The 17,200-nt window shown below is 50.4% G+C and overlaps 1 protein-coding gene across 1 annotated transcript; it reads right to left on the bottom strand.

The window, feature by feature from the left end:
- Positions 1–1,585: 1,585 nt before the first annotated feature.
- NTSR2 (neurotensin receptor 2) lies at positions 1,586–10,310 on the bottom strand. The gene is given in 7 exon segments (XM_007456906.1): positions 1,586–1,843; positions 2,826–2,849; positions 2,851–2,921; positions 4,509–4,716; positions 4,719–4,760; positions 9,628–10,039; positions 10,102–10,310. Coding segments are annotated over 7 exon segments (1,224 nt in total).
- Between the last annotated feature and the right edge of the window lie 6,890 nt (positions 10,311–17,200).

The raw sequence follows: 17,200 nt of genomic DNA, 5'->3' as shown, positions 1-17,200 counted from the left end.
CCTCTCCCTGCCAAGGAGGGTGGTGGGCTCTGTGTAGGATGTCTCTGAAGTGTGTTGTCATCGCCTCTGGCCTTTTCTCAAGGGCTCTGGGGTTGGGGGCCGGAACGGTCACCTCCCACTCACGCAGTGGCCACTGCACAGCACCCCAGGCCGTGTGCCCTTCCTCCTGGCCGCCTTTCCTGTCTTCCTTTGCCTGTTCTAGCTTCTCACCTCCAACAGGGTACTCGTCCAGGCGTGTGTGCGTGTAGTGTGTGTGAAGTGTGTGGCGTGATGTGTGTGCACATGACGCGTGTGTGATGTGTCTGTGTGACTGTTTGCCCGTGATGTGTGTGCACAGGTGCTGGTTCCAGGACTGGGGACCAGGTGAGTGATGGACGGAGTTCAGGGAAACATCAACACAGTTAATCAGACAGAACCTTTTTTCTTTTTAAATTTTATTTATTTATTTACTTTTGGCTGCGTTGGGTCTTTGTTGCTGCGTGCGGGCTTTCTCTAGTTGTGGCGAGCGTGGGCTACTCTTGGTCGCGGTGCGCGGGCTTCTCATTGCGGTGGCTTCTCTTGTTGCGGAGCATGGGCTCTAGGCGCGTGGGCTTCAGTAGTTGTGGCTCACGGGCTTAGCTGCTCCGCGGCATGTGGGATCTTCCCGGACCAGGGCTCAACCCGTGTCCCCTGCATTGGCAGGCGGATTCTTCACCACTGCGCCACCAGGGAAGCCCCAGAAACCTTTTCTTGGTCCGTCTGCTCTGCGCTTCACTTTTCTCTTCCTGCCCCTTTGCAGATCTGTGGCTTCAGTGGCAGCAGACAGGAAAACCACCCTTTCTCTCTGGGCTCAGGCCTCACAAGCCTTCAGGAGCAAGGCTGGCCGTGTCAAGCAGGACTTGGCCCTGTGCAGGCAGGAGAGGGGCTGAGGCCTGCGGGGAAATGGAGGGAGCCTGCTCTGACAAAAAGAAAGGAAATGCAACCTTTCCGAACACTGCTGGCCAGAGCACGTCTGTGGGGCTGTTCTCCAGAGCAGGCAGCCCTGTTGTCATCCCACGGCTGCACCGGCCGCCTCACGTCAGGCAGACACACAGGTCTGAGGCCAGAGAGGGCAGCTGGTGACTCCAGGCTCTCTAGAGCCCACAGAACGCTCCTGCTCGGGCGGACGGCTGCTCCCTTACTTGGAGCGACTGGATGATTTTACTACAGCTCATGTGATCTAACAAGGCAGTCAGCTCCAGGCACTGTTGATTTGTCATTTGCGGAAATTCAGGAGAGCAGAGAAACAGCAATAACAATAATAATAATAATAGTAATAACAATAGCAACAAAAATAATGCCAGCGAAAATATATTCTTTATTATGCACCAGGCACTGTGCTAAGCGTTTAATCTTCAGACAACAGGAAAGATGGGTATTATTCATTTCCATCATACAGACGAGGAGACTGAGGCTAAGAGGTGTAAGTGACTTGCCTGCAGGTACACAGCTGGTGAGTGGCAGAGCTGGGGGTCCCTGTAGGCCCGCCTGACTGCATGGCTTGAGTTATTAGTGATGAAATTGCTCATCTGAATGCTGGGTGGCTGTGCAGTCAGTGTTACTGTTCTCATTCTTCGATTTCATCCAGGCCAGGGTTCCTGGGGGAGCCCCAGAGCAGGATGCTGTATCCACTAGGGCGGGGCTCCAGGGCCCCTGGGGGGAATGGCTCCGTGGGGTGATGCTCTCGACACAGGGAGCTGAGGGCTTCCAGGAAGAGTTTTCTGAAGGAGGAGGACACAGCATTGTACAGCACAGGGGTCACGGCCGAGCTGACGCAGAAAAGCGTGTTTGTCACCATGTATAAGCGGTGATGGAAATCGTAGAGCTTTTGCTGGAAGAGAAACCCGGAAGGCAGGCTGGAGGGCCTGCCGCCTGCCCATGGCATCCTCCCCATGCTGCTGGGAGTGTCTCCCCTTCCACACGGCTGGGTGAGGAAGGCCTGCTGTCGGGAAGCTCAGTGTGAATTCAAGAGACCTTCCATCACACCAGCTGCCCTTGGCTGACCTGCCCCACCCAGCCTTTGAGTCCCTGTGCCTGGCTGCCCGGCCCGGTCACCTGCACAGTGAAGGGCACACCTGCCGGTGGACGGGGGCCACTGGCCAGCCCACTGAGACATGGGGAGCCTCGTGCTGCTGGGTGTGGTCAAGGAGATGTGGCTTCGCTAAGAGGAGAAAGTCCTTCTGAGAAGCTGCGCCCCTTGTCGCCGTGGGAAGGGCTGTGTGTGTGCATGAGTGTGCACGTGGGGGTCGGAGGGGGGCGCTAGCAGCTCTCGAGAAGGAGCCATCTGTTGACACAGCTATCTCCTTGGAGGCCACGTGGGATCTCTCTCCTCTCAGATGTTTGACTTTCCCTTATGATCGAGGCACAGTGATTTCCAAAAGGAAGATAAGGGATTCTCTGCTTTGCTTTTCTCCAATTGTGTCATAAAAAGGGTGTGCATGGTCTGGTCTCTAAGGGGCCTCTGTTAACTCATGGAATCACAGCTCTGAGGCTTCCTCCCTTTCTCCTTGTAAGAACATGGCCTTTTCCCCGCTCCCTGCCTGTGGGCCGCTCTCCGTCCCGAAGTCAGGATGCCCATAACCCCGGCTACCACCCGCGTGGCCTGACCAGTTCAGAGAGGTTTCTGGATAATGCTCTGTTCCCCACCCTGAGCTGGGAGATTTTGGGAAAACAGACTGGGCAGGACCAGATAGAATGGAGGCCAGAGTTCTGGGGAACCCAGCAACTGGGGGGTCCCTCCGGAGAGCAGAGGCAGCCCTGGCCCCGCCCGGCGGCCCCTCCCTGTGTGCTGGGGCTCCTCCCCTCACTCACTCGGTCCACCCGTTGTCAGGGGACGTAGCAGTACGCGAGCCCGCGGGCGTGGTACGGCATCCAGCAGACGACGTACACAGCCACGATGGCTCCTGCAGGACCCGGGGAGACACAGACAGACAGTTACACCGTCTCTGGGGAAGAAGCTGCCCAAGGCGACAAGAGCATAGTTCCCTCGGAATTGCTCCTGGAGTCTAGGGGTTGGAAGGGGACTTTGTGGTTATCTGACACACCCTTACCTGGATCTGTCCGCAGACCTCGTGTTACCCTGTCCTCTAAGTGAATGTCCACTTCAATCCTGACCTGTCCACTGACATGCTTCTAGAAACTGCTACAATATCTATAAGCTCCTGGTCACTAGAAAATACTCCCAACTCAGGGCTAGATATTCCCACTTGGTTGTCTGACTGCAGAGACAACAGAACTCAAATGTCCTGCTGCCTTATAAGGCCTCTCCCTCTTCTGTCCCTTTTTCTGATTGATTGATGGCACCACCATCCATCTGGCACTCACATCGTAAGCCACAGCGTCGTCTTCTTTTTCCATTACCCCCCGAGATCCAATCTATCAGTATCTCCCTCTCCATTCCTTCCTCACTTCCGCTGTGCCCACCCTAGGGGCCCATATCTTCCCTCCACCAGATTATGACGGCAGTCTCGTAAGTGGCTCCATTGTCCCTAACCTTCTACCTCTTCCCTTCCTTTCTTCTACTCCTGTCCTGGGTGGCAAAGCCCTTCTCTAATCCACTGCGGCCCCTGCACCAGCAGCGTCCACCTTAGCTGGGAGCTCGTTAGAAATGCAAAATCTCAGGCACATCCCGGGCCGGCTGAATCAGAATCTCTGGGTTGGGGGCCAGTGGTCTGCGTCTTACAACTGTTCACATCATTCTTGTGCACACAGAAGTTTGAGAAGCAAACTTCCCAAACTTGGACAGCCTGTCCTCTAAGACTGCTGAGCACATATATCTCAAGAGCAGTTCTGGACACCAGCTCTTTCCGTGACGGCCCGTTGTCTATGGAAGGAAATCCAGGCCTTTCATGTGCTGCCTTTGTTACTTGTCACATCACATTGCACTTAGCTCCTATATTTTGGTCCTGCCCACGAGACCGTGGCACTGATGACAGAGGAGACCCTCTCCCTTACTCCATCCTCCCAGACCGTCGTGAGTTCCTGGATCACAGCAGGTGCTTGGAAAGACCTCTGCTTTCCTGTGCCTTTAAAGTTGCCCTTACAGAGCCAAGTTTGCCCAGATACGTAGAAAAGCAAACACACTGATCGATGTCACATTAGGAACAGTAGAGAGTTAGTGGAGAGCTGGATTTGGAGACCCAGCTGGTCAGAGTCCACTGTTCCTGGTCTGTGGATCCTTAACTACTTTTGCTCCTTGCGTCCGTCTGTATGGCCAGACTCCCTGAAAAGCAGCCAGGCATCTGCTTGTCTTTGTGCACCACTCCCTGGATCAGACTGGGGGGTTCACGTGCACAGTTCCCATTCTTTCCTTTAATTCTACTGCTGCACCTTACAGAAGCCTATTGGTGATTATATAACTCCCCGGGGCAAAGAGAAAAATGAGGGCTGGAGGGAGGCAGTAACTTGCTCAAGGTCACGTGGCCAGGTATTGGCGGAGGCAGCCGTGGATCTGGCCCTTCCTCTCTCGGCGGTGTTACCGGGCACTTAACTGAAAACTTGGATGCTGCGCTGGAGGCCACGGATCCGGCGGGAGTCCTTGTGTCTCTCCAGGGCGGCCTGGCCTCCCAGGGCCAGTGTCCTCCTCTCCTCGCTCATTAGCTTCAGGTGGCTGGGGGCGGAGCTGCCTGTGGCAGAACGGGATGGCCCCTGGGAGCAGAGGACCTCCAGGTGGCTCACGGCGACCCCGCTGAGGAAAGCTAAGCTAATGCCAAGGGAAGCACAAAGGATACCAGCACATTCACCTGGAAAAGGTAATTCCAGAGGTTATGGAGGTATCACCAAGGCTCAGTGATACTCTGGTCATCAGGCCGGGCCCAAGGGCCCAAGAATCTGTAGCAGCAGGAGTGGGGGGTGGCAGGGGCGTGGTGACAGCAGGTTTACAAGAGGAAGTCGAGAAAATTCTCAGAAAGTAAGGAGAGAGCAATGAAAATAGAAGAGAAAAGATAAGAAAATTTGGGACGTTTAGATGCGCACCATCTAAATAATAGCCATTCTAGAAAGAAAAAGAATAGAGAAAACAGAGGGGAGGAAATTATAACAACAACATCGAAACACACAACCAAAACCACGTTTAAGAAAGATTTCCCAAAATGGAGGAGTATGAGCTTCTAGACTGAAAAGCGTTTGGCTACTCAGAACAATGAATGAAAATAAATCCATGTCAAGGCATGTTCTTATGAATTTTAGCACCTGGAGATAAAGTCCTGAAAGCTTCCAAAGGGATAAAATATGGCACATACAAAGGATGGGGTACCAGAATGGCATTATACTCACTCAAAGCAACAGTGGAATAAGCTAGAAAATAAGAGTGATGCGTCACAATCTGCGAGGAAAATGATTTCCATCTTATAACTTTCTGCCCAGCCATATTATGAGAAACGCAAGGATAAAATGAAACATTTTCAGACGTGCAAATTCTTAAATTTTTTTTTACCTTCTACGAACTTTCTCTCAGGTCGCAGGAGGTTACAAGAGCGTATGTTCCATCAAAATAAGGTTATGAACAAATACAGAGGGAGACCTGGGATCCCCAAATCAGTGTCCCACAGAGGAGCAGAGAGCTGGGGTGGCATTGGCAAGGTGCCAGCTGTGCACCCAGTGAGGCTGGAGCAGAAGACAGGGCTCCAGGCATGATTGAAGAATACAAGATGAAGCTGGTAGATTACCTCATGGGTCTGAACATATTGAAATGGTATCTATACTTCTGGTAGAGAAGGAAAAATGAGTTAGAAATAGATAGGAAACTAAGCAAATGAGAGGGGGAAAAAAAGGCTATTCATTATTAACTGCAAGGAAAACAAATACTGGAGATAATATTGTAATATTGGAAAGGACAAAAACCAAAAATATACAACCTGGCTCATCAGTGAAGAATTTTACATAAACAAATATTGACCATGAATCTAACCAAATACCATGACATAATTATACTGAAAGGATGGTGACAGGAAGGGTGTGTGAACGTGGGGTGTGGAGGGCAGGGATGGGAATGTAAAAGAATGGCGTATTCATCTTGTACAGGTAGAAGTCAGTGGATAAATTGAAGGCTGACGGATAAAGCAGGCGTATTCTTTGGAAAATGTAGGCAAAATGTAGCGGGAGTTCCGTAAGGGTGGATGGTGGTTGCCTCCAGATCAGAGACTAGAAATCAGAGCATGGAGGAACAGGAAGGGAGCAGCTGTTTTACATTATAAGTCTTGTGTTATTATTTGATGTTTTTTGACTTATGAAAAACAAGTTTATATACCTTGTGTTTTAAATGTTTAATTTTTCAAATTCAAAGTACATGTGTTATAGGGTTTTCTCCTCCTCAGTTCTTTCCCTCTGCAAACGTTGAAAAAAAAATGAAACATTTTAATAGCACTTTAAAATCAGTGCGAAAAAAATGGGGACTTCCCTGGCAGTCCAGTGGTTAGGACTCTGCGCTTCCACCGCAGGGGGCATGGGTTCCATCCCGATCAGGGAATGAAGATCCCACAAGCGTGCGGCCAGAACAAAAAACAAACAAACAAACAAACAAAAAAAGTCATCACAAAATGGCTCAATTGGGTGCTGCACCTTTTTAAGGAGTTATCATTCAGGTGTTGCTCACAAGTCAGCAACACCTAGAGAAAAATAAAACACTGTACATGACAATCATTTTAAGTTTGTTGTGGAACCAAACAGGTTTTTATTGACAATATACTTACTATCACACTGTAACTTTAGTACCAGTCAAGACAGAAATTGAAGGTAAAACATATATTCGTAAGTTAGTGATTAATCTTTGGCACCTTTGAGATCTTTCTAGAAGAACCATCAAGGCATACCTGGAGGTATTGCGGGTTTGGTTCCAGACCACTGCAATAAAGTGAATATTGCAATAAATTCAAGTCACACGAATTTTTTTGTTTCCTAGTGCATATAAAAGTTATCTTTACCCTATACTGTAGTCTATTAAGTATGGAATAGCATTATGTCTAAGAAAACCAATGTACCTACATTAATGTAAAAACACTCTATTGCTAAAAATTGCTAACCATCACCTGAGCCTTCAGTGTGTCATAAACTTGATTGCTGTCATAATCTTTATTTGAAATATTGCGAGAATTACCAAAATATGACACAGACATGAAATGAGCAAACGCTACTGGAAAAATGGTGCTGATAGACTTGCTCAACTCAGGGTTGCCACAAACCTTCAATTTGTAAAAAGCACAGTAAAGCCAAGAGCAATGAAACAAGGTATACACCCTTGCAGCTTTTTCTACTTCCAAAAACTCTGAGCAGTTTCCTTGGTCAAAAAGCATTGACTCATGTGGATAATGAATCAACTCACTGATAAGACACTAAAAAGAAAGGTGGGCCAAAATAATTTGAGTCTGGTTATTTTGTTGTGTTAACACAGGCTGTACATCTCAAGTGAAACATTTCTGACATACACCATTTGTCAGACAACACTGGTACACTGAAAGAATTCACTACATACAATGTCAAAAGCTTGGCCCGCGAACACTTCATGGCTTTCGTTGCATTGGTTGGTCCGTACCAATAAAGCAAATGTTGAAAGTAGCATATCTGCAGCACAAACATTGCTTGACTTTTTTTTTTTTTTTTTTTTGGCGGTCCGCGGGCCTCTCACTGTTGTGGCCTCTCCCGTTGCGGAGCACAGGTTCTGGACGCGCAGGCTCAGGGGCCGTGGCTCACGGGCCCAGCCGCTCCGCGGCATGTGGGATCTTCCCGGACCGGGGCACGAACCCATGTCCCCTGCATCGGCAGGCGGACCCTCAACCACTGCGCCACCAGGGAAGCCCCTGCTTGACACTTTTTTCTCTCTCAGGCCTAACTCCAATATAAGTACAGCCTGGAAGCCACTACCCCAGTCTGTGAAGCGTGGTAGAACTTGACAACCAGGTCTTTTGAGCCTGGGGCTGTTAGTCCATTGCCGGGGCCACACCAGTGTGCAGCGGGAACCAGGCAGTCAGGCCTTGGGTAGAGGCAGCAGTGCACTGACTGTTCTGCTGACTGATTCCCTGCAGCTCACAATCTGGAGGCAGCTGGGATGCTGGGAGGTAAGATGAGTGTCCCGTGCTGCCCTGTGGCCAGGATGTGCTTGGGCCAGGGCTGGGGCAGGCAGCAAGCATGTGGGCAGACCGCTGAGGTCTGAGGTCACAATTAGTCCACCTGATGCAGTGCTAGGAGGAGCCACTCCCACTGTTGTCAGTGGCCTCCCTTATTCTGACTGCTGTCTTGATTCCCTGCAGGACCAGTTCCATTAGTATGGTTACTGTTGGTGGGTTTTGGTGTTTGTCGTTTTGGTCTCCTTTATCATCAGGTCCAGACCGGGGTAAGGAATTTGACAACTTGCAAAAATGTCTGATATAGGAAGTGGATTTTTTTAAAAAATTAGGGATCCTGCCTAGCCAGCTTTGAGTAATTCTCCTTATAGGGACCATAGTAAGCCACTTTGAAAGCAAGTGGAATGTTCTCTTATTGGGTTTAAATTCACATTTTTCCGTATTCTCAGTAAGGCTGCAGTGGATATGTCTATTTCTTTTGAAACGCTTCATTAATGTTGAATGTTCAGGCCTCTTTTTATATCTGCACAACGTCCCAGTAAACTAGTTGTTCTTTCATGTTCTTGTCATGGGGCTAAAGATGACTAGTTTTGGAGATAATAAAAAAGCAGAAGCCTAGGGTGGGTCATGAAATCTATATTTTTACCTGCTCTCAGGGTAATTCTTATACCCCGTCACATTTGCTCACCACTCCTGCAAGAGTGGGAAGCCTTCAGAGTTGATTCTGAATTCAAATCTGGACTTCTCTTTCTTTGTTATTTTTTTTATTGAGGTATAGTTGAGTTACAATACTGTGTTAGTTTGAGGTATACAGCAAAGTGATTCAGTTATACATACATACATATATATATATATTTTTTTTTTTTTTTGCAGTACGCGGGCCACTCACTGTTGTGGCCTCTCCCGTTGCGGAGCACAGGCTCCGGACGCGCAGGCCCAGTGGCCATGGCTCACGGGCCCAGCCACTCTGCGGCACATGGGATCTTCCCGGACCAGGGCACAAACCCGTGTTCCCTGCATCGGCAGGCGGACTCTCAACCACTGCGCCACCAGGGAAGCCCTACATATATTTTAAAAATTTTTCCATATAGCTTATCACAAGATGTTGGATATAGTTCCCTGTGCTATACCGCAAATCCTTGTTGCTTACCTATTTTATATAGAGTCGAGTCTTCATCTGTTAGTTGCACACTCCTGATTTATCCCTCTCTCCTCCCTTTCCCCTTTGGTAACCACAAATTCGTTTTCTATGTCTGAGAGTCTGTTTTGCATATATATTCATTTGTATTATGTTTTAGATTCTGCATATACACGATATCATATAATATGTGTCTTTCTCTGACTGACTTCATTTAGTATGATAATCTCTAGGTCCATCCATGTTGCTGCAAATGGCAATATTTCATTCTTGTTTGGACTTCTCTTAGTGTTTCACTTTAGCCAAGTCTCTCCACAAGTCCTTTGTAAAATGGGGCAATGAGACCCAACTTGCCGACTGGTCTCCAGTTTGAGAGATGAAAACACAGGCTGTAGGGTCGCCCCTCCCGCTTACCTGGATGAAGACCTGCAGCGTGGTACGGCTCACCAGCACGGTGCACGCGCGCGAGGCGGGCTCCGGCTGCCCGCCGGCCGTCTCCAGCTCGTGCTTCTGCCCCATGGCGATTGCCATGGGCAGAGCCAGGCCGAGCGAGGCGGCCCAGACGAGGGACAGCAGGCGGCGGGTCCTGCGCGGCGTCAACAGGCTTCGGGCGCGCAGGGGCTGGCAGACGGCCAGGCAGCGCTCGGCGCTCAGGCTGGCCACGCTGAGCGCCGTGGCGTAGGCGCACAGCTCGCGCACGAAATAGTAGGCGCGGCAGCCCAGGTCGCCGAAGACCCAGGGGTAGTGGAACCGCGCAGAGTTGTAGAGCTCCATGGGCACGCCGACCAGCAGCAGCAGCAGCAGCAGCAGCAGCAGCAGCAGCAGCAGCAGCAGCAGCAGCAGCAGCAGCAGCAGCAGCAGCAGCAGCAGCAGCAGCAGCAGCAGCAGCAGCAGGGGGGGGGGGGGGGCCCGGCCCGCGCCTTCAGCACCACGTGCGCGGACAGCGCATTGCCCGCCGTGCCCGGCGCGAAGATGAGCGAGTAGAGCGCGGTGAAGAGCACCTTGGCCCAGAGGCGCGTGTCCACGCCCAGCCGGGCGTCCAGGCCCAGCGCGGGGCCGGGCCTGGGTCCCGGGGGCCGCGGGCTGCTGGTCTCCATCCCGCTCCCGCGGCTGCACTCCCTCCCTCTCCCTGCCCGGAGACTGGGCGAGCTGCCCCGTCAGCCGGCGCCTCCTCCTCTCTGGGAGCCTCCAGAACAGGAGGCCACGCCCCGCGAAGGGTGCCCCCGAGCCAGCGCAGGACCGCGAGGGTAGGCCCGCTAGCCGCGCTCACATTTCTCAGTTCAGCTCCACGCAGGGAAACACGTGCTGGGTGGACGGTGGGCTCCTTTTGGGACCTGAGTGACGTGCGTTGGGCCAGACGCCTGCACGTACTAGCTGTGTGACCTTGGGCAAGTTATTTTTTAACCCTCTCTGAAGGCATTTCTGCATTTAAAAAATATTACCTACATTGCAGAATCTCTGTGAAGATGAAGTGGGTGAATCTGTGTGAAACTCTGCACTGCAGCATAAGTAGGCATCCCACACGTACTGTGCGCCCCTGTGCTGTGCTACTGTCTGTGTGTATAGTCCCAAGGACAACTGATCAAGAAGTTGCCCACAGTTCAGCATTTTGCAGCTGTCATTCTTCTTGCTAAAGCACTCTTTCATCTTCTTGTTAAAGGCTGTTTCAGTGCCGCACTAATAACCTCAAGGACTCCTTTGTCACCGTCAGATGCCTCCTCATGATATCACGTTTCCCCAGTCCTTCGAGAATGTCATTCTCATGGAGCAGTGTCGGCAAGGGAAAAGAAGTATGTTTAGCATGTTTCAAAACCTTCCATTGGTCTCTTTCTTAAGCCCTTCTAGAACACCAGAACTTTACAACTGGAAGGCCCTTGTGGAGGCTTTCTTATCTCACCCTTAGATCCCCAGGCATTTAGGGCCAGAACCAGGTCTCCTGATTTTTTGTCTTCAGCAAAGTTGTTATGGCCCAGTGATATTTAATTCTTCCATTTGGATATATAACCTTACAGTCATTTTGGGGGCTAGGGCTTCAGCATATATGTATATATATATATTTTTTTTTTAATTTTTTAAATATTTATTTGGTTGCACGGGGTCTTATTTGTGGCAGACGGGCTCCTTAGTTGCAGCTCACCAGCTCCTTAGTTGCAGCATGCGGCTCCTTAGTTGCGGCATGAGAACTCTTAGTTGCGGCATGCGTGTGGGATCTAGTTCCCTGAACAGGGATCGAACCCAGGCCCCCTGCATTGGGAGCACGAGTCTTATCCACTGTGCCACCAGGGAAGTCCCAACATATATGTTTTGAGTGGACACAATTCAGTCCATCACAAGGATTCCATACATATGAGTTTTAGACAAATTTTCTTTAAAGCAAATAACCAATATGAATAAATTTTTAACTTTTTACTGGGTTTCACATAGCTCAGTCAGGCCTGTAGGACCTGGGAAAGGGCAAGTTCCTGCTTCCCTTTGGACGAATTCTCCAAGGACTTAGTTTCCCAAGGTCTAGACTGGAAGAGTGGAAAGACCCCCGGGGTGGAGTCGGAAGAGGTGGGTCCAAGTATCATCTCTGCTGTTCACTGGTTGTGTGTCTTGGACAGGCCTCCTGTCTCTCTTAGCCTAGTTTACTCTCTGAGGAGTAAGGAGTAAGGAGGAATGAAAAATACTATGATCTGTTCTTATGTCTTTGGGTTAGAGCACAGAGCAGATAGGAATCTTCAGGGCTGGAGTTCCCAGGCTGTCACTTCAAGGAGTTAAATTCTTAACTCTTTTGAGGTAAAGAGTTTTTCATTTGTGGTGCTATTGGGGGTGAGTCCATTTTCCAGGATACACCATCAAAGACATGAAGTGGTATTGTTGCCTTTTAAGGACAGTTCTAGGCAAGCATCCTGTGTCACGGAGAAAGAGGAGAATTTCCTTTCTGTGGTTGGGCCTCTCCAGCCAGGTCAGAGGAGGACGGTGAAATGCAGTTAACGGGTGAGTAGGAAGATTCAGCACCAGTGACGCACCCAGTGGCCTCCCCTTACAGATGTGTGCAGAGGGATTGCAGTTTCTATCTTTACCTAGGGGGACAGAGGAGAATGACTGATGTGTCCTGTGGTTGTAGATCTCATGCATGGTCCCGCTAGCCTGAAACTCTTCCTAGAGGGTGTATCTGTGTATAGATGCTCGAAGACTAGTGCTTGCTTCCTCAATACCCACGAGAACTTACTTTTGCCTCTGAATACAAACATCACTTGTGTCAAGATTGGTTTCAGCCTGTATTGGAAGACTCTGATCCTTGATATCCCCCACTGTCTATGTTAGAATCAAAATCTCGGGGCTTCCCTGGTGGCGCAGTGGTTAAGAATCTGCCTGCCAGGGCGGGTGACACAGGTTCCAACCCTGGTCTGGGAAGATCCCACATGCTGTGGAGCAGCTAAGCCCGTGCGCCACAACTACTGAGCCCGTGAGCTACAACTACTGAAGCCCGTGCGCCTAGAACCCGTGCTCCGCAACAAGAGAAGCCACCGCAATGAGAAGCCCATGCACCGCAACAAAGAGCAGCCCCCGCTCACCACAACTAGAGAAAGCCCACGCGCAGCAATGAAGACCCAACGCAGCCAAAAATAAATAAATAAAAAATAAAAATAAATAAAAGAAAGCTGCCTGCTGACTTAAAAAAAAAAGAATCAAAACCTTGGCTTTCCTGTTTAGCCACAGACCAGGCTAAATTCCTCCGTCTCTAATTGTGCAGCAAATAATTCAGAACCACTCAGTGCTGGAGGGCACTGCCAGGGGTGGGCAGTTACGGAAGGGCAGCAGTTCTGGGTCCAGGGATGCCAGAGGTGGAATGTTGCTTTGCTTTGGGCTGTCCGGGCAGTAGTGTCAAGTATTGACAAGGCTTCCTGGCCAGGCAAGGGGGTCTCTGAGGCCAGGAGTCGGGGTTTTCTGCTTGCTTTGTGTGCTCAGGTTCCTGACTTTCTTGCCTGTTGCTTGTAGGATCCCATCCCGCGGGCTTCTGCTATGGATTGAACTGTTTCCCCCTCCCCAATTGTTGAAGGCTTAGTGACTGTATGTGGAGTGAGGAAGTAATTGGGGTTAAACGAGGTCATAAGGGTGATTAGTGTCCGTATAAGAGGAGACATCAGAGAGCTGCCTCCCTCCCTCTCTCTCTGTCTCTTTCTGTCTTTCTGCCACATGAGGACACGGTGAGGAGGAGATGTTCTGCAAGCCAGGAAGAGAGCTCACACCAGGATCCAAATCTGTTTGGCACCTGATTCTTGGACTTGCAGCCTCCAGTACTGTGAGAAAATAAATTTCTGCTGTTTAAGCCACCCAGCCTGTGGTATGCTGTTCTGTAGCTTGAGCAGACTAAGACAATTTCCGATCCCTAATCAGCTTTTGGTCCTGATGCCGACAAATGACCCGGAGAGATTATTTGCTACTTGAACCTTGAAAAAAAGACAGTTAATTCCCTGTTTCCCTCACTCCAGGAGTGAGTCATGGTGGGGTTTTCTGACTCAGAGGAACAGAGTTTACTTTCATGAGAACAACAGAGAGTCATTGTGTGTGTGTGTTTGTGTGTGTGATGACAGAGAGAGCGACACAGAGAGACAGAGATACAGAGACAGAGAGAGGGAGGCAGAAGACGTAACATATCCTGTGTAGTGTGACATATCCGCAGATTCGGACCTGGACACTTTGGAGGCCGACATCCCGCAGGATTGCTTCAGAGCCTAGTCTGGTTCAGGCACGGCATGCTGAGGCTTTGGTTCATTCTTCTTGCTGGTGGGAAATTAGAGTTCAATGTGCTCGTCCAAACACCTACAGCTAGTCTCTCTTTGGTTCTCCCCATTCCTGTCCATCTCCCCCCCCCCCCCCGGCTGGCCTAGGTCCTGCCACCACCCCCTGCCAGTCTTCTTCACCCCTCCCCACATCCTTGTAAACAGCTCCCTTGTCAGGCCTTGACACAGCTCCAGTCTCCCATCTGTTCTCAGCTATGACCTTGACCAATCTAGCGTGTGTGCATGATAGAAGACTGTACCCCAGAACATACACAGAATTCTTAACGCTCAGTTAGATTAAAAATGCGCCAAAGACCTCAACAGACACCTCACCAAAGAAGATATACAGATGGCAAATAGGCCTAAAAAGTTGCTCCACATCATGTGTCATCAGGGAAATGCAAGTGAAAACAAACATGAGCCACCATCAGACACCTACTAGAAAGGCCAAAATCTGGGACACCGACAGCACCAAGTGCTGGAGAGGATGTGGAGCAACAGGAACGCTCATTCGTTGCTGGTGGGAAATGCACAATGGTGCAGCCACTTTGGAAGACAGTTTGGTGGTTTCTTACAAAAGTAAACATACTCCTACCATACAAGCCAGCAACTGTGCTCCTTGGCATTTATCCAAAGGAGCTGAAAATTTGTGTCCACACAAAAGCCCTCACAGAGAGGTTTATAGAAGCTTTATTTGTAGTTGCAAAACTTAGAAGCAACCAAGATGACCTTCAGTAGGTGAGTGGATAAACTGTGGTACATCCAGACACTGGAATATTATGCAGCACTAAAAAAACTGAGCTCTCAAGTCATGAAAAGACATGGAGGGAGGGAGAGGTGACAGGCTGAGGACAGAGGACATTCATGGCAGTGAAACTCCTCTGTATGATTCCAGTGGTGGATACATGTCATTAGACATTTGTCAAAACCATAGAATGTGAAATACCAGGAGTGAACCTTGATGTAACTTGTGGACTTTGAGTGATAATGATCTGTCAGTACAGGTTCACAGATTGTAAAAAATGTACCCCCTGGTGTGGGATTTTGATAGTGGGGAAGGTTGTACATGTGTGGGAACAGGGACTCTATGGAAACTATTTTCAGCTCAATTTTGCTGTGAACCTAAACCGCTCTAAAAAATTGTTTATTAATTTTAAAAAAGCGGATGTGACTTTTTCACATGCTGTGTCACCCCCACTGTGTGAGGTACTATTGGAGCTAAAGATGAGTAAGGCCTGGACCCTGTGCCTATAATGGTTGACATAATGAGACATAAACTCACAGGTAACTCACCTGCCCCAGCACACGCTAAGTGTCGGATAAGGGGAGTGGATGGTGAGGATTCTGAGCTCCACCTCTTCCTGGCCAGGGGAGCCCCTCTGAGTCTGTTTCATCTGGGAAATGACAACATCTAACCTTGGGACTTCGAGATGATATGTGTGAGAAAAGCACTTGGCTCATGGAAGAAATGTCAGTCCCAACCTCGCATCCTTTTTCTCGAAGGTCAAAGCATGGAAACATCCTTATGGAGTGGAGAGATCAGGGAAGGCTCCATGGAGGAAGAATTCAGTTTGACCTGGGCCTAGAAAGTGGACACTTTTGGAAAGGCGTTCCAGGAAGGGGTCATGGCATGAGCTAAGGTTTAGAAATGGGAACATCCAAGGTGCTCTTGTGGGGCCTCGCAGGAGACTCCCAGACCCTGGGCCTGGCCGTCTGGGAGAAAGGAGTGCCCTGTGGGTTCTTGCAGCCAAGAGCATGCAGGAGCAGTGTTTCAGGGGAAATCCAGCATGGTCCTGGCCGTGGTCCCTTGGGGCAGCGAGGGAGTCCTCAGAAACTCCAGTGGAGGACAAGTTGGAGAGTGTGGCCAACAGAAGTACAAAATAAAACAGAGCCTCCACTTCTTTGCCTGTAAAATGGAGCTATGAATACCCACCTCAAAGTTACTGTGAGGATTAATAGTTGTTACATCTTTTTGAGGTTCCGATACGCACCAGGCATTGTGTCAAGGGCTCTCCGTGCCTGGCCTCAGTATCCCCACAACAGCCCTATGATGGAGAGACTATTTTTATCCCTGTGTTTCCCAGATAAGGAAACAAAGGTTCTTAAAGGCCTGAGTCAGAACAGCTTCCAGGGGCCGAGTCAGCCCCAGGGCCCAGGTCTGTGTGACTCAGATGACGAGGCTCAGTCATCACATGGAGCTTCCGGGAGCCAAGTCAACACTCACGTCCCCATCTCTAGGCATGCCAGTCCAGCCAGTGTTGGCTGTCAGCGGCCTGACGTAGCAGCAGGACACACATCAGCCTGACCTCCCTGCCAGCCGGGTTGAGAAACCCGCCTGGGCCCAGAGCCCCGAGGACCACGCCTCTCCCGCCTTGTTCATCCCGAGGCTCCACGTGATAGCGCCTCAGGATGGATGCAGTGACGCCGGTGTGCTGTGTGCAGGGTGACTGCTCCTGTGTGACTCTGTGCATCTAGGCTAAATGTTCACCGTGACCAGGTATAATTACAGTCTTATCCCTCATCGGTCATGAGGTTCTCAAAATATCCCGACAGGATGAATTAAAACTAGTAAGAGTGGTGGGGACCCAGCTCAGTATAGGTGTCTTAAAGTGTTATCTTCTCACTTCCGCTGAGGACATGTGGGAGCCATTCCAGGGGTGGGCTGGTGGGGGTCTCCCTACTTTTTCTGCTCTTCCCCAGTGGAAGGAAGGCCAGCGGTACAGTGTGGCCAGGACCATGGTGACCTGGGAATGCGGAAGCCGGGGGCTGAAGACCTCCCTGCTCCTTACTAGGTGCAGCGCCAGGGCAGCCACCGGCCCCAGCCTACAAAGGGAGGTCATTATACCCATCGTGTTAGATAGGACACGCCAGGCACCTTTCATGTGTTCGCCCACGCCGCTCTCAGCACAGCTCCGGATGGATTCCTGGTCAGGGTCCCCTCCGGAGGGAAGGAGGAAGAGTGAAGCGAGTGGGGTGGGAGAAGGCCTGGCTGGGGAGGAGGTGAAGGACCAGAAAAGGTGCAGAGTTGAGAGACCTCAGGAGGTGGTTGGCCTTAGCGTCACAGGCTGTAGGGACAGCAGCTCTGGGGGACACGCGGGGCGAGGGGTCCCTCTGTGCTAAGAGTCGGGGAAGTTCTCTCCCTCAGTCCCTGTCAAACTGGATCGGAGCCTCTGCATGCATGCCTGCAGTGTGCCCTGGACCCCCTCCCCTCCCCTCCC

The sequence above is a fragment of the Lipotes vexillifer genome, unplaced genomic scaffold (assembly GCF_000442215.2).
Source record: "Lipotes vexillifer unplaced genomic scaffold, Lipotes_vexillifer_v1.1 scaffold390, whole genome shotgun sequence".
NCBI lineage: Eukaryota > Metazoa > Chordata > Mammalia > Artiodactyla > Lipotidae > Lipotes > Lipotes vexillifer.
This window is presented reverse-complemented; position numbering and strand designations above follow the sequence as displayed.